Source organism: Mucor velutinosus (genome assembly GCF_035048745.1).
Source record: "Mucor velutinosus strain NIH1002 chromosome Unknown tig00000041, whole genome shotgun sequence".
NCBI classification, from domain to species: Eukaryota; Fungi; Mucoromycota; class Mucoromycetes; order Mucorales; family Mucoraceae; genus Mucor; species Mucor velutinosus.
This window is the reverse complement of record NW_027041905.1, coordinates 2,136,111-2,158,962: the sequence shown is the minus strand read 5'-3', so window position 1 is coordinate 2,158,962 and position 22,852 is coordinate 2,136,111. Positions and strand designations below refer to the sequence as shown.

Here is a 22,852-nt window from a genome sequence, read left to right as displayed (position 1 = left end):
GTTGAGGTATTTTATTACAAAGCACCTGAGTTGGGGGGGGGGACTACTTGCCTTGTGCAGGACGGAATGATTGGTAGCAACCGTACCAGACTTCAGCGCCATTTGATAAGGGCACTTTGTTATCAGAGCTAAAAATGGATCGATTGAATGTGAACTGGGTTTGTGATGGCAAGAAGCGGATCAGAATATCCAGCAACATGATAGCTATATATTTGAGTGATTAAATACCGTGGGACATATGATGAATCAATTTTTTCTTACCAGTGAGGCAATTTGTTGTGCAAGCAGATCGACCATTGATAAAATCCACCAATACTTGCATATTTATGGTGTTGGCCAGTTGGAGACGAATAGTGAAAATGTTTTCCTTGCCTCCATGACCAAAGGCAGGATTGTTAGTAACATCCATCTAGAGAAATTAATTCAGTTCTAAACATGTCATACAATAACTACTTTACACTACTTACAGGAAACGATTGAGCTTGGGTCTGCCCCAATTCGAATCTAACAACTGAAAATACACTGCTGCGTCCATCAAAGATTGACCTTGAATTCCCAACGACTTCTGGATGAGTCTCTTCGAAGAGGTTCCATAACGTTCTCATCTTTTGCTGGGGTAAATAGGGCTGGACATTGGCATTGTAGTGGTAAAATTCTCGAGCAGGCAGATTCAGCACCCGGAAAAAGTTGGCTCGTACCTGGATAGGCCTTCCTAGTGTGCCTTCGTCAGGCCTCAAAACCAGGTTGGTGAGGTTAATAGGTGCAGCCATAATGCATGAATGTAGTATGAAATGCAGAGAAGGCTGATTAAGAGGAAAGAAGAGAGAAGGAAAAGAGATCACATATGTGGGTCAATTTATAGCAGATTAAATTGGCTCTATTTGAAAGCGATTGAATTAACTGTAACATGTAATATGGTTGATCTGCTGCATAATAAACAACTTGCAATAGCCAAGTCTTTTAGATATGGAAATGCGCAAAAAGAGCGAAATGAGCTTCCAACAGCATCGTTTACCTTCATGAGTAGAATGGCATTGATTTTGCCCAGCCAAAAACTGGCTTACGCTCCGACATATATGCTGATCTGATTTGTCGATTTTTGAGCTTTTTAGATTCGATTCGACCTATTTTGTCAAATTCGACCATGTAAATCGCGATAATCATTCCATTCTTCCTAATGCGGCCCGTGGTGGTAGGGCGAAGTGGTTAAGCATCCAACATGCCATCTGAATGATCCGGTTCGAATCCTGGTGAACGCAAGTTGTTTGAATTTTTGACGTAATACTGATGTCCTCGTTTGGTGCTTTTGTGCTCTTATCCAACTATCTATATTTTGACGATTCGCATAATTGTATTTGCTCTAGGTGTCGCACTTGATTAGTAGTAGGTTTCTTTCCCAACTTAGTTCAAAAATATCTTATTCTCCTTCATTGCAGACATTGGGTCCACCAACAGTCTTTTCTATCCCTCAGTATGACATCTAAAGGACTTAAAATAAAAACTGGAGCTCGTCTCCCCTACAAAAAAATTCTTCCTAATGCATTTCTGGAGAGCTTTTCAAGGCGCATCCAATGGTGCCAAGTAAAATAAGTGTTTTGACTGAACTTATTGGGCAATTTGAGAAAATACGACATATGGTTTTTGGCGAAAATGTTGAAATATTACATATGAAAGTCTCGCAAAAGTAACTTTAGGGGCTGCTTAGGATCGAGAAAAAATTTTTGATCTAATAAATGTCATAGTAAAAGTGTGCATTTTTGGGGTCAAAAACGCGATCGTTTGATTTTCGATGAAAACCATGAGGTATTCCTCATGATTTTGGATCAATTTTTGGCGATCTCAAAAAAGTTGAGCAGAGATATCAGGAAGTACCTGCTAGTCGAAAGCAATTGTTTGGTGCTATTTTGGCAGCTCAAAACGGCTTCTAGCTCGAGAAATCACGGCTTGAATCCACCTAATTTCTACTGGAATTTGTGTACATTGCAATAGTAAGAGACAATACGAGTATATTATTTACCCTATTACAATTCGTTTCCATTGATACAAATATGGGACACTCGATAGAATGCAGATCCACAGTAACAGCTTGTTTATTAGAGTTCTCATGCGAAATATAAGAGAAATTCAACAATACCAATATTAGGATTTGGACAGGTTTTTTTTCCAACTTATTTAAGCCAGAAAAAAATCACTCCACTCAAGAAGAAACAACAATTGATGTCATTTTACAACGTTTCAATAGTAGGTTTACAGACTTCAATGATAAAAAAAGATTTTGCTTAATTAACGAATTGCCTTAAATGTCATTGCAACGATGAAATTTACAGAATTGCTGTTTCAACATTTGGTACCAAGCATTGAACAGAAGGAATGTCAATTGATAGATATATAGATGATGCACAGCAAAAAAAAAAGAAGAACTTGCCATGTTTTCATGGAGATGAGATGTCAAATTACTGCTACCTGCCATTATAACGAATTCAGTAACGAGATCAAAAAAAAAAAAAAAAAAAAAAAAAAAAGATTTAATCTAACCAAGTTCCTGACGAAATGAAACACCTGCATTTAATTAAAGAACAAATTTCCGCCTTGGATGCAACTGTATAAAGAGTTATAGATGGTCTCTTTACAACTGAAATCGACTGAACAAGAAAAAGGTGTATTATTATGTGTAACATGGCGCGGTGTTGCCTTTGTAAATAACAAACATGTGCCAATTTACTTTGTTCTGTAATTCTTTCGTTCCTTGTATGACTCCACCTGTGTTTTTATTGACCAACCAAGACTCCCTTTCGTCTTGCAATCTCTCTCATTTATTATCAAAGAGTTCCCCTCCTTCTTTCTCTTTCTTTTTCTTTTCTTCTATTCTAACGTTTTAACTGAAAGCTTACATTCATTTGTCTCTTCTTTTCCTTTCCTTTTCATCTCTCTCGCATTTACATTTTGAATCAACGCTACTATATTTTTGGCAGCAGCAGAGAAAACAACCATTTCGATTTTGGAATCTATTCTTCTTACATGACATTCTGATCGAAACATTTGTATCAACAATCAACATCATCACCACCAAGCAATCACCATCAGACACACATCACAACCAATAAATGAAAACAGGCTCACATGTCGCTGCTGCTCGACTTGGCTTATTGTTAATACTACTAACAATCAACTTGTGTCGTGCATCGTATGTTACACATCCCAATATCAACTTTGATCCTCTTGGAAAACTGGGCATCTCTGGATCTTACAATGGCATTTCATTGTACACCGACACCGAACAACTGACACAGATACCATCATCCACATCCTCTGTTGTGGCCCTCTCCAACGACATATTGAAGCTCATTGCATCCTCCAATGTCAATGGCATCATTTTCGATGCTTGTATTCTATCAAATACACTCTACATTGCCGGTAACTTCTCGACCCTGAAAGGACACAGCGTCAACAACATTGCATCGATTGATTTATCAAACAACCAAATCAAGCCACTGAAATATGGTCTCGATGGGCCTGTTTATAGTGTGTACTGCGATGCCACACAAAATCAAGTGTACGTGGGCGGTGCATTCATTGCACCAGTGGATACGTCCATGATCAAGTATTCAGATTCGCTCTCCCAATTTGGAGGCGGTGTTGCCATTTGGAAGAATCAGCAATGGAGCGGATTACCTTGGAAAGGAGTCAATGGACCTGTTTACTCGATAGCAAAAACCAGCACATCCATTTTATTCGCTGGCCAATTCAATGCCTCTACAGATGGACAGCCCTACCATGCACCTGCCACTCAACCCATCAGTTTATCATCTTCTGTAAGTGTGATGCTGGTTTTTTTTTTTTTTTTTTTTAATTTAGTGTTAGCATAATGAAATTCCTATTCTCCTTTATATGCTGATATCTAACTTGACGACGACAATATAAACAGGGTGTGAGTGCGACCAACACAGCTTCCAATTCTGCCGCACCTGGCTCCATTATTTGTGCAGATGCAGCCAATACCAAGCCTTGGATTTTATCAGATGGCATCAATGGCACATGGCAAACAACATTTCTTGATTACAGTGTCAATCCAGTCTTGATTCGAATTTCAAATTCAAGGTTGGAAAATCATCAAACAAATCAATTTTCGTATGTATCCAGAAAAAGGAGCTTTTTCCCCCTTTTTCTCTTGATGAAAATCCCACCATTTGAACTGACAGGAGTAACAAACTGATTTGAATTTTGCTGTAGTATTCGATCCTTGGTAGATGCCACCATATACCAACTTTCCTATTTGGATCCAGATACCAACCTTACAAAAACCTGTTCAACCAACTGCTCACTTTCAAAGAACACCAACGTGTTATATCAGGATTTTAGAATCACCAACATTTCATTGACAAACGGCATTGCTATCGATATTCATTCTTGGTATGGTGTGGGTGGCGGACTAGCCTCTGTCAAAGTGTTTCAGTCAGGTAAAGCTTGCAGATTCTCTTTTGTGTATAAAGATGCTAAGATACAATTCTCAGAAATATTCGCTTATGCCGTCGATGCTTCGGCCTCCAACATGTGTGCTTCCACCTCATCGACAACAAACAACAACAGCACAACACTACCTAGAATATCGTCTGTAGGCGGTTGGACAGTCTCCAACACGAGTATACCCTATTTAACAATGCCAGTGACCAAATCCGATCTCTTGTCTCCCCCTTCAGTGACATTTTACCCCAATCTAGCAGAGTCTGGCTTGTATGAAGTACTGCTCTACTCACCCGCATGTTCAGGCAGTGAATGCTCAAAACGCACAGATGTCGATGTCTTTATATCTACATCTGCATCGCAAACATCCAATATCACACTTGCACCTTCCAGCGCGACGAGTCAGTCCATTTTTTCTGGCTATTTTGACGTCTCTGCCAATTTTACGCCTAGTATCAAGGTGGCATTAGCTAAAAATGCATCCTTTTCGGGTAGCCCTACCATGACATTGGTGGCTCATGCTGTGCAGTTCATCAAGAATCCCTCTGTCGATGTCTTGTCCAGCGTTATTCAGTACAACACCTCACAAAACACTGTTACGGCAACCTCCATTCCATGGGGGAAATTAGCAGGTAGGCCTCAACTTCGCCCCCTGATGGATCAAGCGGTCTGCTAACGCTCTCACATGTATAGACAATATTCCTAGCCACTCTACTATCAAAAGCATGGATGTATTCAATGACAGTATCTACATGGCTGGCAATTTCAGCGGGACCGATAAATCCAACAACAAGTACAGCAATATTGTACAATACGATGCCAGTGCTCGGCAGCTGAAAGCCTTGCCCAACCAAGGACTCAACGGTCCTGTCGAATCGATTGTCTGCACAGATACCGGTACGTATATATTTCGTTGGTAGACTGCATGTATATTGACCTTATCCTTTCCTCAGAGCTGTACGTGGGTGGATCATTCTCCATGTTGTCTGGCAATACTACAGTTGTCGATTATTTAGCCAATGTTGCACGATACAATATGCAAACAGGCACTTGGAGCGCGCTTCATGCAGTAAGTGTATATAAAGTGGTGGTACAAGGTGGATTTCTGTATTAAAACTGCAACTGTATAGGGTGTTGATGGTCCTGTTATGGCAGTGAATTGGTCTAAAGACAAGCAATCTATTATAGCGTCTGGTGCATTCTCACAGCTCTTGCAAACGAGCCAAGATGCTTCTGGTATGGGTACAGCGGCCGGAACAGCGCTCTGGAATACGCAGTTGCAGCAATGGACAGCCTCCAAAGACACACCGTACATGTCGGGTGTGGTCTATGCCACTATCCATCACAACAACAACGACTATTACATGGGCAACCTCAAGAGTGTGCAACGCTATCCATTCAACGGCATGTCATTCATTTCAAACGACAATACCATCTCATCGCCCTTTGATACTGTGCGTCCTGAAGGTACCATTAGTGCTGGTGTGCTTTACAATAGTGTTACACCCAATCTCACTAAAAGAGATGCTAGTAACAGTAGCAACAACGGATCAACTACTAGCACTATTTTTGGCGGTCAATTTACATTACCAGGCCAGCAAGCCATTCAGAACATCGCCATCTACGACAACGGCGCCTGGAGTGGTGTTGCGGGTGCAGACTGGCAGGGCACTGTGCACTCCATGGCTGTCTACCATGATTTGCTCTATGTTGGTGGCCGTTTCTCTGGTCCTAGCAGCCATGATTTAGCAGTATTTGATTTGACCAAGAAATCGCTCTCATTAACGCCTGATGTCAAGACGAGTGATGGATCGCCTGCCTCTGTCAACATTGTGCGCCACATTCCTCCCCGAAACACCATCGTGATTGGTGGTAATTTCACTTCGGTTGGATCCTTGTCATGTGCTTGCATCTGCTCTCTTGATATCGATAGCTTGCAATGGAGCTCGCTAGGGTCTGGTCTTGAAGGCGAGGTCCAGGATGTGCAATGGATCAATGGCAAGCTAGTTGCTACAGGCAACATCAGTCTCAATCATTCTCCACTCACCATTGCAGAGTACGATTATGACAAGAACACTTGGGGTCCCTTTGGTACAGCCAATCTTCCCGGTCCCTCATTTACCTTGTCGTATGATAACAACACGCAGCATGTCTATGTGTCTGGACAAACCAACGATGCTTCGGCCTCTGCTTACATTCGAGTGTGGGATGGCCAGCAATTCATGACGCCGAAGACTGAATTGGGCCCTGGTAGCTCCATCACTGGTTTGTCTATGTTGCCTATGACCACCACCAATGCCTCCAGTCAAAACGCCTTGCTTGTCTCTGGCTTTATCAACTTGGGCATGCTTGGAAACGTCAGTGCAGCCTTCTTTGATGGAGACAATTGGTCGCCTTACTTGGTCACTTCCAGTGCTAATGGTGATACGTCTAGTTCTGCATTGAACAGTGTCTTTTACTTGGAGCAAATGCCCTTCATTGCACCCTCTAAAAACAAGGGCAGTATGCCCACACCCTTGATCATTCTGGTCTCCATTGCTATTTCCCTGGGTATCGTCTTTTTGATCGTCTTGTGCTCCATGTTCTGTGTCTATATTAAGCGAAAGAGAGATACCAAGATCAATCCACAATCCATTCCTGGCGCGTATTACGGCAAACCACCTCGCACGCCTGAATCGCTTTTAGCTGTCTTGAAAGCAGCTGCTGCACCAGAAGGCGACGATCATGATGGGGATGAGAAAGAAGACAGTCGACGCTACTTGCAACAACCCGAGAATCAACAGCTGTACAACATGTCGAGGTCCATCAGTCAAGAGCATTTGCATGAACAGTCCCTGACGCCGTTCAACCCAACGGTGGCTGGTGGTGTGGCTGCAATGACGACAGCAAGGGCTGCTCCTGTGCCTCCCACAGCACATTCTCGATCCTACTCTCAACAGCAACAGCAATACAACAACATGTTTGGAAACACTACTGTTGTCAACCATAATCAGGAGCAACAAGGCGTGAGTAAAGGTGCTGCCGCTACCGCTGCAGGTGTTAGTATGGCAGGAGCTGCTGTAGCTACTGTTGCTTCCAATGGATCCAATCATCACGATGCCGCTCGTCCAGAATCTTATGCTAGACCTTATAGTGAGATTCAAAGAGATTCCAACACAGATTCCTTTTACAACAACGAGTACACAAATACAAGAGAGATGTCTGAAATTCCTAGCCGTTATAGTCCTTTCAATCCATTCAGGAACTCTGAAATTGGTGTTGCTATAGCTGGAGGCGCTACTGTTGCTGCTACTACTGGAGCCAACAAGAATGAGACAAACGCATTCACTGAACAACAGCATCAACCACAACAACAGCCTCAAGCTGTCACGTATAGCAACATTGCACCACCAGAAACATCCAGTATGGCTGCAACGCCGTTACCTGAAACTGTGCGTTGGACAAATGCTTCACCTGCTGCTGCTGCTGCCATGAGCTCTGCTGTCGTAAAGCCTATTTCTCTTGTAGGCACTTCGGATGGATCCTCTTCTCTTGTAGACCCTGTGTATGGACCTGGTGCCTCTGCTGATAAGGTAGATAAAGTAAGATGGACAAATGCACCCAGTAGTCAACACGCTCTGTCCTCTGCCGTTGTTACCCCCATGGTGCCTTCACTGGAGAACCGTTCTGTAGACAATCCATCCACGCAGAACAGCTATCTCAGTCCTCGTGCTGCTGCGCCTGTGCCTAAATCCACCGATACCTTCAATCAGGCATCAACCTCCTCCTCCCCTTCCAACAATGTGAGATGGACGAATTTCAATACAGATGAAGCAGTCGGCGTGGCCACTATTAGCCCTGTATCCAGTGAAGTTGTCAATAATACATTGTATCCTTCTGAAAAGTCATCTGCCTTGAGTAATCCCAGTATCTCCAATACCATTCAATCAGGGGAAGCCTTTTCCAGCGATCCTGACATCGTCCGCTGGACTACAGCACCTTCTGCCGACAAGAACAAGGCTACAGCTACTATTGCGCCAGTAGAGCCAAGTGAAAGCCATGCTTTCAACTCGATTGGAAAGAGTCAGCCCTACAAAGCATCTCTCTCATCTTTGGCTTACCCTTACAATGCAGCTACACCAGCCACAGTGGACTCATCAAGAAGCCTGGAGGTGTCCGGTGCTGCTGCTGCTGCTGGATACACAGCGCATCACCACTCTAAAAATGATTCTACCTCGTCTGCAGACAGAGTGATCAATACCAACGCCTTCCGACTGTCTGATGCTGGCTCCTTGGCTCCCATTGATACATCCAATTTGGGCTATGCGTTCAACAAAGATACCGGTCGTCAAGAGCCACTGAGCCCTGATTCAGCCGTGCGTTGGAAGACGGCTAATGTTGGATCTCCCATTGAAACTGTCCATGTGCCTCACATCTTGGAACCTGCTTCTGCTTTGGTCACTCGCAGATCCGCTAATCCAGAAGATGGAGAAAAAGACGAAAAGGATGTTGCATTGGAAAACTACTACAACAATCCGCAGTCGGCGGCACCTGTGAAGAAGAGCAACAAATACAAACCTGTCGTCAATGAGTCGCGTTATGTGCCTACTGTCTCCACGAATAGCAACGCAGAGATGAATGAGCCAATCGGCCGTAAATCAGAAGCGATTGATGATTTGATTGCAAGTCGAGATTTGAATGCATTGAGTGTACTGATTGATGAAGAGGTACCTACTGCGACTACTTGGACGCTGCCAGAACAAAAGCAAGAGGAGCCACCTGTGCCTCAATTAATGGCAGTGCCTACACCCTCTCGCTCCACACCTTCACCTTCAGGCGTCAACGCGATTGACGGAAGAGCAGCCTCTAAACGCATGGTTGAAGAATACCTGACATCCAAAAAGACACCTGCAACAACAGATGATAGCAAGAAACATAAGTACAAGAGCGATTTCACGTCTGTCATGGAAGCAGCCATCAAGAACAATGCTGATTCTCCTGTCGCTACAGAAGAGAAACCACACTTGTATTACGCCAAATTTGATTTCAGTGCTCGAGAGCACGGTGAACTTGGTTTTGAAAAAGCAGATCCTATTATCGTCGTGGATTCCAGTGATGATATTTGGTGGATGGGTTACAAAGCAGACAGTAAGTATCGTGACACGGATCTATGTGTTGTAAACGAGCAAAAGCTAACTAGTTTGGTAGAATCTGACGGCTCTTTTATTCAAGGTGTATTCCCTAGTAATTATGTCGAAATTGCAGTTGCTATTCGATAAACTACCTCCTACTAGTATACAACGTAATTTTCTTATTCATACACACACAAACACAACATTATTCGCATCCATCCCTCCCATAATTCTTGATACATATATATAAAATCATTTTCCTTTTATGCTTTTAATTTTGACATGAGATGTTCAGTGTTTTCTCTAATAACTGCGTCCAAGATGGTATGAATCTTCATGCAACCTTCTGTTGCTAATTCTGTGACACTGGCAAGTTTATCTACATGAAGGCGAGATTCCATCTACAACAACCAGGATCAGCCGTTGATCTCTCTCCAAGAGTGCTCAAAAACCTACCTCTAATAAGGTCACCTTTCCAGTTCTAGGCAATATCGCAACAGTCAATTCAGGTGTATCTGATGTCTCCTCCAAGTTGTTTAGATCCAAAACAGGCTCCTTGTCAATGCAGCCAGCTGAACAAGCACACACATAATCCATCATGGGAATACCAGCATCAATCAAAGCCATGGTTGCTGCATTGATACAAGCTTGCAGTAACCCTATCATACACCTCAAGTCAGTCTATTGCAGCATCAAGCTCATGGCTGATGATCCTCACCTCCATCGTTTTGGAAAATTTGAAGATAAATACTGATTTGAGTTTTGGGAAATTGTGATGTGAAAATGACAGGTTCAAAGGTTTGGCGGATGAATGCTGCTACTTCTAATGAACGTCTACACAATTACTATCAATACATGATACCTTAAGTTCCTTTTTTCTAAACCTACTTGTCGTTTTTGGATCTCTTTTTACGTTCACTCGAACTGAAAGGTGCCACGTTGAATTCAACATTGATGAGAGCACGATCAGCATGGCCTTGTTGACGGAAACGAAGCTAGGACAAAGACCATCAATTCGCTATGACCATCACCATTACCACACATGAGCACATACCTCTCTGGGACCATACACAGCAGCAAGACATTTGGTATTACCTTGTTCAATGTAAGCAGAGCCATCCGCTTGGCTAAACACTGAGGTTTTGGCTGTGATTTTACGTAATTCATTGGCACGACGGCCATCGATACGTAGACCTTCAGGAGTGAGTAATTCTAAGCGAGACTATATATTGACATTGAGCACATGGGAACCTAAAGACAATGTGGTTGATGCGTGTATCCTTACCATGATATGAAAGGTTGAACAAAGAAACTTTTTTTTTCCTGGTTCATGGAGATAATTGCTTTGAAAGCCAAGCCAAACCAGTCACCTGCTTGGATCAAAGGCATTGAGCCTCCGTATCATTCAAAGGTCTGATCATGCAATTGATCCTCGGCTTCAGCTCGTGTTTGGTCTTTGATGAGAATTAGATCCATCGAATTCGCATATACCAAGTAATATAAATGCAAAAACTTGAACTTGAATGATGGAAAAATGGCATCTCTCGCAGTACTCGAATCCTTCGTTAATGCAACTTTGGTGTACATCTGCACCATTATCCAAGCCTATGCACTACCTTAGAAAGAGTATGAGCTTACAGGCAACTTCAATATGAACAACAGGCTGATGAAACTCGAATTTTCCCTGGAGTGTTTGATCGTCCTACTGAGATGAACCAAGGAGATCAGGTCAACCAATCGATACCGAGTGAGTCATTTGCCATGGCATGATTAGGTTGCCTTTCCTTGATAAATATCTATGATTTAGGTTTGTTTTGATGATAACATGCATGGATACTAGAAGGATAGTCTAAAAAGATGGTATTTGCCATCTTACAACCACCTTTTATTTGACAGATTGGCATCTTTTTGCAGACATCATGCTACATATTAAAGTTACACCAGCATCACTAAACATTAAAACTGAAAGAAGCTTGTTTTCTTTTTAACTTTTCTTTTTCTTTACCTCTTAAAACTGGTAATGAGTAGCAGCACAGATAACAGCAAAAGTGCATCGAAGCCCAAGGCAAACGTCTTTGTAAGCGGCTTCATTAAACTACCATATAAACCGAGATTAACGCAACTACGCAAAGAATTCAACTTTGGCAGGAGCAGGAGCAGGAACGATCGAGATTTTGCTAATGCAGGTATGATATGTTAATCAGAGTTTAAAGTATAATGCTAATATTCAGCATGTGTCCCGTCAAATAGCCAACAGATGTCGTCAAGACTAGATTTCAGGTAAGGTTTGATATATAGACTCAACTGGAGCTATCAAAGTCTGAACACACTGTGTAGTCTGCCACAGCGGCATCTCATTACAAAGATGGTATATTCAAAGCCTTTAGTAGCGTATTCAAGGAGGAAGGATTCTCAGGTATGCCACCTACTCATACGCTCAATAGATATTGCCTATTGAAACTGTTCCGTGTAGCCTTTTACAGAGGAACTATACCCGTCTTATGTATCGTAGGGCCACGTATTTCGCTGCAATACATGGGGTTGGCATTCTACAAGCCTATTTTCGAGAAATTCGAGGAGAGAAATATCTTGCCGGCTCATAGTTCAGCGGGATTAGCAGGCATATGTACGGGTATTACGCAGGCAGTGACACTTGGTAAGGCATTCATAACAGTAAATTGGAGGCCATCATGATCTAACAATGTTGGAAAAGTAACACCGCTGGAGATGATCAAGGTACGCCAACAAACAGAGATGGTGCTCAATAAAGATCAAAAGAGAAAGTATTATGGATTGATCAATACAGCTTCTATCATCGTTCGACAAGAAGGGTAACGAATAGATTCACTGATGCATGAATCTAAGCAGGGCTAATTAGGTATGATAGATTTGCAGCTCTTTACAGTGGACTAATGGCGACTGTAGCTCGACAAAGTTGGGGTACAGTGTAATCAAAGCAAGCAGTAGATAATGGAAGAGATTAACATAAGAAACATGTAGGATTGTTTGTCAAATTTTCAGCATACATCGAAATCAAAGCCATGTTTGAAAGATCTTCTGGCAGTACAGATGGAACTTTGCAACCATGGCAACATATGGTAATATGTATTTGTGATAGGAATCGATGGAGGGTATGTTACTGAGACTACAGGACTATTTAGGTGAGTGGCGGTATGGCTAATGTGCTTGTGGGCGTATTGAATTCCCCGCCTGATGTTGTGAAAACAAGGTATATACTACATTTGTATGTTTTTAATATCAGATGGATATAGTTAACGAAACATGATTAGAATGCAAGATGCGGGAAGATCCTACATCAGCACTTGGGATTGCATAAAATCCATGTTACGAACTGAAGGGCCTACATCGTTTTTCAGAGGCTCTTGGCTTCGTATCATTCGTATTGCACCAGGTAAATGTTCATCTTTTAAGGGTATTTGCAGTGGCTAATCAACGTTTGCACAAAAAAAAAGGTGGAGCTATTCAATTTGCTTGTTATGAGCAGATTTTGAACTGGCTGAATAGTAGAAACAAGGATGTCGCTCAATAGAATTGCAATAAATGCTTAGATCATCTCATAGTGATATACTTTCAAAAGAATAAGATGGGCGCTGTTAAAGAGATCTCTGGACAAGATTATGATACATTAGTGATTGATTACAATGCTAGAAAAAAAATCAATTTTTCATCTTTTAAACCGTTTTTTTCCTCTCCTCTCTTTGTGTTCTATCATCTATACATACTCTTCCAAATCAACCGCTTACTCCCAGAACTTCTACCCAATATACTTCAATAAGTATATCTTTACAGCTAACGCCAATGTTTGCAAGTCTTCATATTGTGGTATACAACTGCTATCAGATTCGCCACTGTCAATGCCAGAAAAACAAGCATTCATTGCATCAATAATATCAAGGACTTGAACAAAAAGTGTCTACATATTCTGTTCGAGGACAAATTGCATTTTGACAAGGTCAATACATTATTTTGCTTTAATAATAATTGCAGTAAAAAGGGGGTTAAAAAAGCAGGTAGAATACTGTTAAAATCCTTCTTTATTCGAAATTAGGATAATGTGCAATAAAATGTATATTCTACGTCTCTATTTATATTATTTGGTTTATATCTCTTATCTGGCAGCAGTTTAGTAGTTGCCAGTGATTCCATTACTTTATATATTTTTGTTGGGTCATTTAGTTGTTGATCTGATGGATCAAGAACGGTATTTCAATATATGGTTTTTGAATCATGCGTAAAGAATAGCTCTTTATTGTTGAGCCTGTATCCTTTTTAGGTATATTTATGTTACAACACATTACAATACCCTTGACGTTTACTTTAGTATCTGTCATCTCTTATTTTAGAGCATTTAACCCTTGCTATCATCATGCTAATACTATTATTATGCATGCCTATCTGCTGATGGTAGCATGGTTTGATTGAGATGACATTTATTTTGGGTTTTGTTTATGATGGGAATCTAGTCTAGTTCACTTCAATAATACTGTTTAACGAAAACTTTCTATTATTTGACACTATCATTTGGCACTTGTTGCTACGATGCCAGTAAACTTCCGTCATAATAATACTAGTAAAAAGAAGATAATTTTTACTTGAAAATAATTGAAAAAAAACACCCGTTTTGAAGCATTGAAATGGCCTGGGTAGTAAAATAACCAACCTTGGATATGTGGAGGAATATAAATACCGTAAATTGAAAAGTTTATTATTCTTGAATAAAGCAAGCTACAGTTGTCTAGTCATTACAATAAGATTCTTCAACATGTCAGGTATTTATTGATAACTTAAAACCTGCAAGTTAATATGGACCTTTTCGTACGCTCCGATTTTTAAAATGCTCAGTCAAATTCATACTTGTGTGGTGCACAGTTGCGAACGCTTAACGGAGATTCAATTTCTATTGTTCTGAATGATGATCCATGGGATTTCGAAATCTATCGACCTTCAAATTACGCGTTTGTTGATAGTAACCATCCCTCCAAACTTATATAAAACTTGTAGAGAATTCAAAGGAGAATACAATGGTATTCATATCAAGTCTCTGGTGTACATTGTTCACCTGATATTTAGTACCATTGTTTTTGCAATTTTTTGACTGTTTTCTAAAGATTAATCAGTATCTGTCATCGAAACATTTTGTTTAGCATTACTAGACGTTGTAAACCAAAAAAATTTCTATCGAATGAGATACTGCTTGAAGCTCTGACATGATTCTATCATGAAATATTGATAACCTTTTCCTAACTAAAAAATCGCCACCAGATTTTTTGCTTACTATCACAGGCAGATTTTGAAGAAGGAAAATCCATGATTTTGCATGATACTCTTTTTTGACCATATCTCGACAAATACTCGCTGAATTCGCACAAAGCAAATGGGGAATACATCCACTATGATCTGCATTCCGACAGTTCATCCAGTTACCAGATTTAGATATAAACTGTATGTACGCTGGATTAGATGTACGATATCGATTTATACTATAAGAAGATATGGACTTCAGATACGCTAGTACTATAAGATTCATACTATATAAGATATAAGCTATAGATGGCACCACGGACATGGATGGCACTATAGACTTATACTTGTATTCCGACATTGACTACGGATGTTTACCATATCTGGATAGGCACCAAGATTAATGCAATATGAGCTTGTTGCTTCAGATGTGCACTTCATGATCCACGCTATAAGACACATGCTTATATCCGTGATACTAGCTACAGATACTTTATGTACTACAGACTTATACTATATATGAGACATGCCATATATCCAGATACATGCTAATAAAGATTTATGCTCAGCGATATACACTCAGATATGTACTATTGATATAAACTAAGGAGACTGTACCTATCAGATACATGCTACTAGATCAATATTAATTATCCTTATAGAAAGGATAGATCAGGGTACTTCGGATGAGAGTCTAATTATTCATCCAGACAGAGCTGAATCATGATTAGCTTGCTGGAGTTGTCTTTTAGCATGATTAGACATTAGTTGATCTGAGTTAACTTATTTGTCAATCTAATTAATAGAACTTTTATCCATTGTTATAGTATATAAGAAGGATCATCTACCTGGACAGTAGAGAGACTTCAGTTTACTTTACACCTGTCAGTTTGATAATAAAACATACCTTTATCAAGTTGACTTTGCTGTTTTTTTATTCTTTTTTTTTCGTCAATTTTAGTCTATCAAGCCTCAAATTCCACACTCATAATCGCTATTATATCTCACCGGATCGTAACTGAGCAACTACACAGATAGACCAAAATATATCAGATGAAGTGTCACGTGACCCACTTGATGCTGTATTAGTTTGTATAAAGAAATATATCTTTAGAAATTCCTCGTGCCTAAATTTAGGTTTAAGCCAAATCTGAAGAAAGCGACTCAAAGGCGCCAGCATATACTCGAAAGTTCTGGAAACTGATAGCAGACATTGTTCTGATTATCAGTTGCTATATCAAGTACTATATCTACTCAAAAGTTCCATTGATTAAGTAATTATCGATCGTAGAAATAGTATAAATATAAGTTGTAAATGCATTTAATAAACAGCATCTTCAAACATAATCTCAATCTATTAGTTACACTCTAGGTTATTTGTTAACTCCTATTATCAGATACATTTATAAAGACGACAAATTTGTCAGGGTTGAAGGGTATTCTGACAGTGATTTAGATCTGCAGGATATCATTGACAGACTAAACACAAACAAGAATAAGAAGCGCAGGTTTAAACCTAGAGCGCCAGCTACCAGGAACATTAAACAGCGATTAACCTGGATAGCGCACAACATTACACAAACTATATTGGATAAAATCAATGTTCAAATCTAATATTAATAAAGCACCTTTTTATCCATTCAACTAAAAGGCTATAACATCTTCCTGCACACTCTCTATATCTACTTCCATTTATATCTCGATCAGATCTCAGATTGCATATACTATCTCTACGTATTAGCATCTGACAATTGGTAGCAACTTCTGTTATTTTTTAAATCCTTTTTTTCTATTTGTCGCCTATAACAGATAGTAAACAAAAGTCGATCATCAAGGCACGCCGGCTAAGTATTCATTAAAGGGAAAGATCGAAACATCTATATTAGATCTTTGCATTTACTGAATCATAATAGTCAACCCTCTTTACTATAGTTGTTCATAGTTCCTCTCTGTGAACACTACCTACCCCATCTCGTTCGCTGTTGATTCCTATTCCACGAACTCGGAGATCCCAAATAATAATCCAACTATCAAAACAAACACACAAATCTCGAGTCAACACTCTCTCTGGTCTCTCTCACCACATTTTATTAAAACAACATGGCTGAAGACAATCAACAACAACAAATACCACCCAACTATGTTCAATTCATGGAACAAAACCAACACATGCTCACCAACATGATGACTGCCTTCATTCAGGCACAAAATCAAGCACCTGCTGTCAAGTTGCCAACACCACCTACATACAGTGGCACTCGCAATGCAAGTGAAATTGATGCCTGGATTCGTTTGATTGACAAACAAAAGCTGCACAACAGCTGGAATGAAGAACGCACCTACAATTTTGCCTCTTCTTTGCTATCTGGACGTGCTGCCACTATTGTTGCCCATTATGAAGATCCCGACAGTAATCTTACCACACCTACAACGTGGATGGAGCTGAAGGACATTTTGATTAGCAATTTCCGTCCCACCAACGATCAAGATTTGGCCCGTGATGTTTTGGTCACCATTCGCCAAACCAGTTCAATTCGGGATTATGTGGATCGTTTTATGGATGCTGTCATTCCCATCAAGGATATTAGTGAACGTGAGCAATGTGATCGTTTCATGAGAGGTTTAAAGGACAAGGAATTGATTGCCAAAATTCGCGCCATGCCTATTGAATCACGTACGTTGGAGAAGCTGTTCTCTGATGCTCTGGCTCATGAATTCGCCCACCATCCGGAGATCAGTGCTGGTGTTCAGACAAACACTAGATACAATAACAACAACGGTGATGTACAGCCTATGGACCTAGATGCCATCATGCATCGTAACAACGACAACAACAGTAACAGCTACAGCAACAACAACAACAGAAACAGAAATAACAACAGGAGAAACAGCAATAATCGCGGCCGTAATAGGTATGATCCCAGCCTCACATGTTTTCACTGCAAGAAAGTTGGACATACCACCAAGAATTGCCTCTCCCGTGCCACTGAAATTATGCATGCATTTGACAAGTTGGATCTGGACACTAGACGCAAGCTTTTCAAGAATGTTGGTGTTTTGAACTGTATTTTGGATGTTGAATACAGAGAAGAGGATAACCATGGTTGTGATTGCAACCAATGTCAAAGTAGTAATAAAGCTAGTGGTTCCTCTTACCTGTTGTCCCTGTGTGATAAAATTGCGGTTGAGAAAAGAAACGCACAGATGGATGAATTGAATCAAGTCATTGCCATGATGGATTCCTCTGTTGCGTCTTCTCCTGCTTTGGTTTCTGTGCCTGTTACTACCCCGGATAATGTCTCTGTACCTGTGCCAGACAACAATCCAGTGGTGAATTTAAACCCTGTCGTTGCGAACTCAAATACTCGTCGTCCTGTGGAATTGTCTCCTATCATTCAAGATTTGGATACGTCAACCACCATTGACCTCACCACTGACTCTGTGTACCTGACAAATTTATTGAATGCAGCAAATACCTCAACTCTACCTTTGTATGGAGCAACCGTCAGACTCAACCATTCTCTGGGTGTAGTCAAAGTCAAGTGCCTAATTGACAATGGTGCTAGTGAAAACTACATCTCAGGTAGAATTGCAAACATGATTGAAGGCCATCGTAGCGTGATCCATGGAAGAGAGGTTGAAACTGCAGGTGGCAATGTATCTCCTATTAATGAAAAGATTGTCTACGATTTGAATTTGCAAGGTCATACAAGCCCAATGTCAGCATTCGTCTTTGATACAAAGTTCGATGTCATTCTTGGTAGATCCTGGCTCAAGGAACACAAGCCTGTTGCAGATTGGTTTGATGATACGTGGACCTTGTCTTGTTGTGGTCCTGGTAAAACCACTATCTCACCCACGTCGTCTTCCTGTGTGTCAAGCACACCAACTCAACAACCGCCTGAATTAAATTACTTGGTATCTCATCTTCAAGCAGAGAAAATGTTGAAGGAGGAAGGCACAAATGCATGTTTCTTGTACATGATGGATCAAGGAGAGAAGGATGGCGCAAGTACTGGAATTACTCAAGAGAATGTGGTATGGACAGATCAACTGATGAAGGATTTTCCAACGGTTTTTCAAGACAAATTACCTGGCCTACCACCCAACAGACAAAATTTCTCACATGTGATCAACGTTCCTGAAGGTGTCAATCCCATCAACAGACCTCCTTTTCGTATGAGTCCAGCTGAACTTGATGAATTGCAGCGTCAACTGACCGAACTGCAATCTCTGGGCCTCATTCGACCATCGTCGTCACCATGGGGTGCTCCGGTATTATTCGTCAAGAAGAAAAATGGTGAAATGCGAATGTGCATTGACTACCGCGCTCTGAACAAGGTCACTATTCGCAACTCTACCCCTTTGCCTCGCATTGATGAATGCCTGGATCGTTTGCAAGGCGCTTCGTGGTTCACTTGCCTGGATCTTCGTTCCGGCTACCACCAAATTAGGCTAAAAGACTCTGATATCCCACTTACTGGATTTAATACCCGATATGGTAAATGGGAATGGCTCGTGCTGCCTTTCGGACTTTCAAATGCTCCACCCAGTTACCAAACTTGGATGAACGGAGTTTTAAAAGATTGCATTGACAGATTCGCTTTGGTTTACTTGGACGACTGTTGCATCTTTAGCAAGACATTAGAAGACCATATCAAGCATGTTCGTCAAGTACTCTCCATCTTTGAAAAGGAAGGGCTCATTGTCAACTTGAAGAAATGTGAATTCGGTAAGCGTGAGCTAGAATTTCTGGGTTTCAAGGTCTCCGCGAATGGTATTTTACCATCGTCATCGAAAGTGAAAGCTATCCAAGACTGGCCAAGACCTACTAATGTGCAAGAGGTGCGTCAATTTGTTGGATTAGCACAGCATTATCGCCGTTTCTGCCCGAACTTCTCTTCTGTGGCTGCTCCTCTTACTGAATTGACTCATGGTAATGGTGCTAAGAAACGTGCTATTGTCTGGAATGATCAATGTGAAGTTAGTTTCAAAGCTATCAAACAAATGCTAACATCATCTCCTTTATTGAAACTACCTGATATGAGCAAGCCATACCGCATTGAAACCGATGCAAGTGACTTTGGAGTAGGCGCCGTGCTTTTACAGGAGGATCCTGATTCTTCTACTTGGTTGCCAATTGCGTATGAATCCAAGAAATTATCTCAAGCTGAACAAAAATTGCCTGCCCAGGAACGTGAACTAATTGCTATCATCCATGCTTTGAGAACATGGCGATGTTTTGTGGACGGTTGTCAAGGTGGTTATACTGTGTATAGTGATCACAAGCCTCTGATCTACTTCAAGTCTCAACTGAACCCAACACCTCGTCTTGTTCGTTGGATTGCAGATTATGAGGCATTCTCGCCAAATATCGAGTACAAAGCTGGAAAAGACAACGAAGTGGCGGATGCTCTCTCAAGAAAACCAGATTTACTTGTGGAAAATGGAGAGAATATACCTTCGTTGGCACCTGAAAACTTATATGCTGCTTGGGATCAGTTGTCTGATACTATCAAGACTGATTGGCCTATTCTGTATGTCGACAAGAACTACGAAAAAATGAAATCAGATGCATTGCGAAAACGCATGGAAAAGGAGGAGGATCAGTTTGTGGTACGCCAAAGAACAGTGTATCGACTAGTCAAGATGGAGGATGGAAGCATAAAGCAAGTCAAATTTATTCCGTTCTCGGATCGTGCTGATTTGGTTTTCAAGTATCATGAAGCTTTTGGCCATGCTGGTATCAAGACTATGCTAAAAATGTTCACTGAAAGGTACTGGTGGCCAGGTTTGCGAAAGGATATTCAAGACTGGCTGAAAACTTGTACTGCTTGTCAGCTGAATAGTCGCCGTGATCAGGTTCATCAAGATGTCATGCATCCTCTGCAAATACCTCAAGCTTTTGATCGTTGGCATTTGGATTTTGTGGGTGAATTGCCTACAACTGGAAACGGAAACAAATGGTTGTTGACGGCTGTGGATTACCTCACAAACTGGCCTATTGCAAGATCAGTACCAGTAGCATCTATGGAAGCGGTAGCGGATTTTATCTATGAGGAGATTGTCATGCGATTTGGTTGTCCCTCTGAAATTGTGACGGATCGAGGTGCCAATTTTACTAGTGGTCTTGTAACAGCTTACACCAAACGTGTTGGAATAAATCACAAGCTCACCTCGGCATTTCACCCGCGCACCAACTCCAAGGTAGAGCGATACAATGGCGTGATCAAGCAAATGCTTCGTAAGTATGTCAATGGTGCTATTCATCGCTGGGATGACTTTGTGAATGCGGCTTTGTGGGCAAGTCGAATTCGAGTGCACTCAACAACAGGCTTTTCCCCTTATTACTTGGTGTATGGACGTGAACCTAGACTGCCTGGAGATGTTTTGAGACCCTATATCACCAAGGAAATGCTGTTGGACATACGAACGGTAGCTGACCTAACCTCGCGTGAACTAGAACTACTTGGTCAACATCGTGCTGCTGCTGAATTTCGTTTGAAAGCCATGAGCGAAGCGGACAAGAAGCGTTGGGATGCCAAGATTAAACCCACGCACTTCGAAATGGGTGATATGGTTATGCTGACTCATGAAGGCAAATTTGGCCTAGAACCTCGCTACAAAGGACCCTACATTGTGACAAAGGTGTTCCCTGATTTTGGTACTTATCAACTGGAAACTATTGCTGGTGAACCATTACAATCGTTAGTACATGTGGACAGATTGAAAGCAGCGAAAGGTGACAAACCCAGGGAGCCATGGTATGATCCTACTACTAGTCGTCGTGCTGTTCGTGAAGCCGATTCTCTTCGTATGGCCTCAAATACTAGTTCCACTGACCCCAATGGTACCACTGCTACTTCCTCTTCACCATCACCTTCGATTTTCTCATCAAACCCAAGTCTAAATCAACCTCAAGATGATTTTATCGACATGCCAATTTCTGATCAGAGCACGCCAAACAACAGCTCCACTACACAACCTACTACCACTAATAAACCGCCAACTCACTCTCAATATCATCACATACTTACACAACAAATATCAGATGAGGATAGCTCTCTACATGGGAGTAGTGTGATGGATGAAACAGAGGACAACGAACGTGGATTGGGTCAAATCATGGATGGATACGACTTTTTGTCATCTACTGATAGCGATATTGAAGACACAGATCAACCACCAACACTATCCCCACCACATACCATGTCTCCACCACCATCTCCTTCTACAGAATCGTCTTATTTGTCATCTCAGTCTACAGTATCGAATATAAGTAGTGGTGATGCAGCAATAATCAATGAAACAGTCAGTGTTGATACAGATCTTGAACTGGATGAGCGTGTATCAGAGCCAGAAAACACAGAAATGGTGCCAGGTCTTCGAAATGAACCTCATGTTGTTTCTCCTGCCAGCCCACCTTCCGTTATTCAAGCTACTCCAGAACCTGATTCCACTACTACTGTGAATTTTTTCCCTCCTGCTGCTACAAACCAAACTCCCATTGCACTTACTTCTCGTCCTGGGCCACCAAAAAGTACTTTTGTCTTCAAAACTCCTGCCATTCCAAAGATCCACACGCAAAATGAGACCACCCAACCTGCAAAAATCGTCGATCTCTCTTCTCATATGCCAAACACTGCCACTGGTTCATCAAGTTCAAGTGATGTTCAGGGTCGAACATTTGTCTCGAAGGGGGGTGATGTCAGGGTTGAAGGGTATTCTGACAGTGATTTAGATCTGCAGGATATCATTGACAGACTAAACACAAACAAGAATAAGAAGCGCAGGTTTAAACCTAGAGCGCCAGCTACCAGGAACATTAAACAGCGATTAACCTGGATAGCGCACAACATTACACAAACTATATTGGATAAAATCAATGTTCAAATCTAATATTAATAAAGCACCTTTTTATCCATTCAACTAAAAGGCTATAACATCTTCCTGCACACTCTCTATATCTACTTCCATTTATATCTCGATCAGATCTCAGATTGCATATACTATCTCTA

General features: G+C 41.2%; 5 protein-coding genes across 5 annotated transcripts; 3 read left to right on the top strand and 2 right to left on the bottom strand.

Moving 5' to 3' along the window:
* Nucleotides 1–43: 43 nt before the first annotated feature.
* Nucleotides 44–770, bottom strand: ATC70_000891 (uncharacterized protein; the record flags this gene model as incomplete). Its single annotated transcript, XM_064820297.1, has 3 exons — nucleotides 44–204; nucleotides 262–409; nucleotides 468–770. 3 exons carry the CDS (start codon nucleotides 768–770, stop codon nucleotides 44–46), a joined length of 612 nt encoding a protein of 203 aa, XP_064684217.1.
* Nucleotides 771–3,104: 2,334 nt separating this feature from the next.
* On the top strand, nucleotides 3,105–9,719 carry ATC70_000890 (uncharacterized protein; the record flags this gene model as incomplete). The annotated part of the gene is made up of 8 exons (XM_064820296.1): nucleotides 3,105–3,812; nucleotides 3,926–4,128; nucleotides 4,231–4,457; nucleotides 4,512–5,093; nucleotides 5,155–5,358; nucleotides 5,415–5,530; nucleotides 5,592–9,588; nucleotides 9,649–9,719. 8 exons carry the CDS (start codon nucleotides 3,105–3,107, stop codon nucleotides 9,717–9,719), a joined length of 6,108 nt encoding a protein of 2,035 aa, XP_064684216.1.
* A 116-nt stretch (nucleotides 9,720–9,835) lies between these two features.
* Nucleotides 9,836–10,860, bottom strand: ATC70_000889 (uncharacterized protein; the record flags this gene model as incomplete). Its single annotated transcript, XM_064820295.1, has 6 exons — nucleotides 9,836–9,973; nucleotides 10,029–10,231; nucleotides 10,291–10,406; nucleotides 10,461–10,567; nucleotides 10,627–10,794; nucleotides 10,858–10,860. 6 exons carry the CDS (start codon nucleotides 10,858–10,860, stop codon nucleotides 9,836–9,838), a joined length of 735 nt encoding a protein of 244 aa, XP_064684215.1.
* A 732-nt stretch (nucleotides 10,861–11,592) lies between these two features.
* On the top strand, nucleotides 11,593–13,122 carry ATC70_000888 (uncharacterized protein; the record flags this gene model as incomplete). Its single annotated transcript, XM_064820294.1, has 10 exons — nucleotides 11,593–11,649; nucleotides 11,705–11,758; nucleotides 11,823–11,852; nucleotides 11,910–12,228; nucleotides 12,286–12,403; nucleotides 12,460–12,512; nucleotides 12,573–12,670; nucleotides 12,734–12,801; nucleotides 12,863–12,984; nucleotides 13,046–13,122. The coding sequence occupies 10 exons, from the start codon at nucleotides 11,593–11,595 to the stop codon at nucleotides 13,120–13,122; spliced, it is 996 nt and encodes a 331-aa protein (XP_064684214.1).
* Nucleotides 13,123–16,934: 3,812 nt separating this feature from the next.
* Nucleotides 16,935–22,733, top strand: ATC70_000887 (uncharacterized protein; the record flags this gene model as incomplete). The annotated part of the gene is made up of 1 exon (XM_064820293.1): nucleotides 16,935–22,733. One exon carries the CDS (start codon nucleotides 16,935–16,937, stop codon nucleotides 22,731–22,733), a length of 5,799 nt encoding a protein of 1,932 aa, XP_064684213.1.
* Nucleotides 22,734–22,852: the final 119 nt, after the last annotated feature.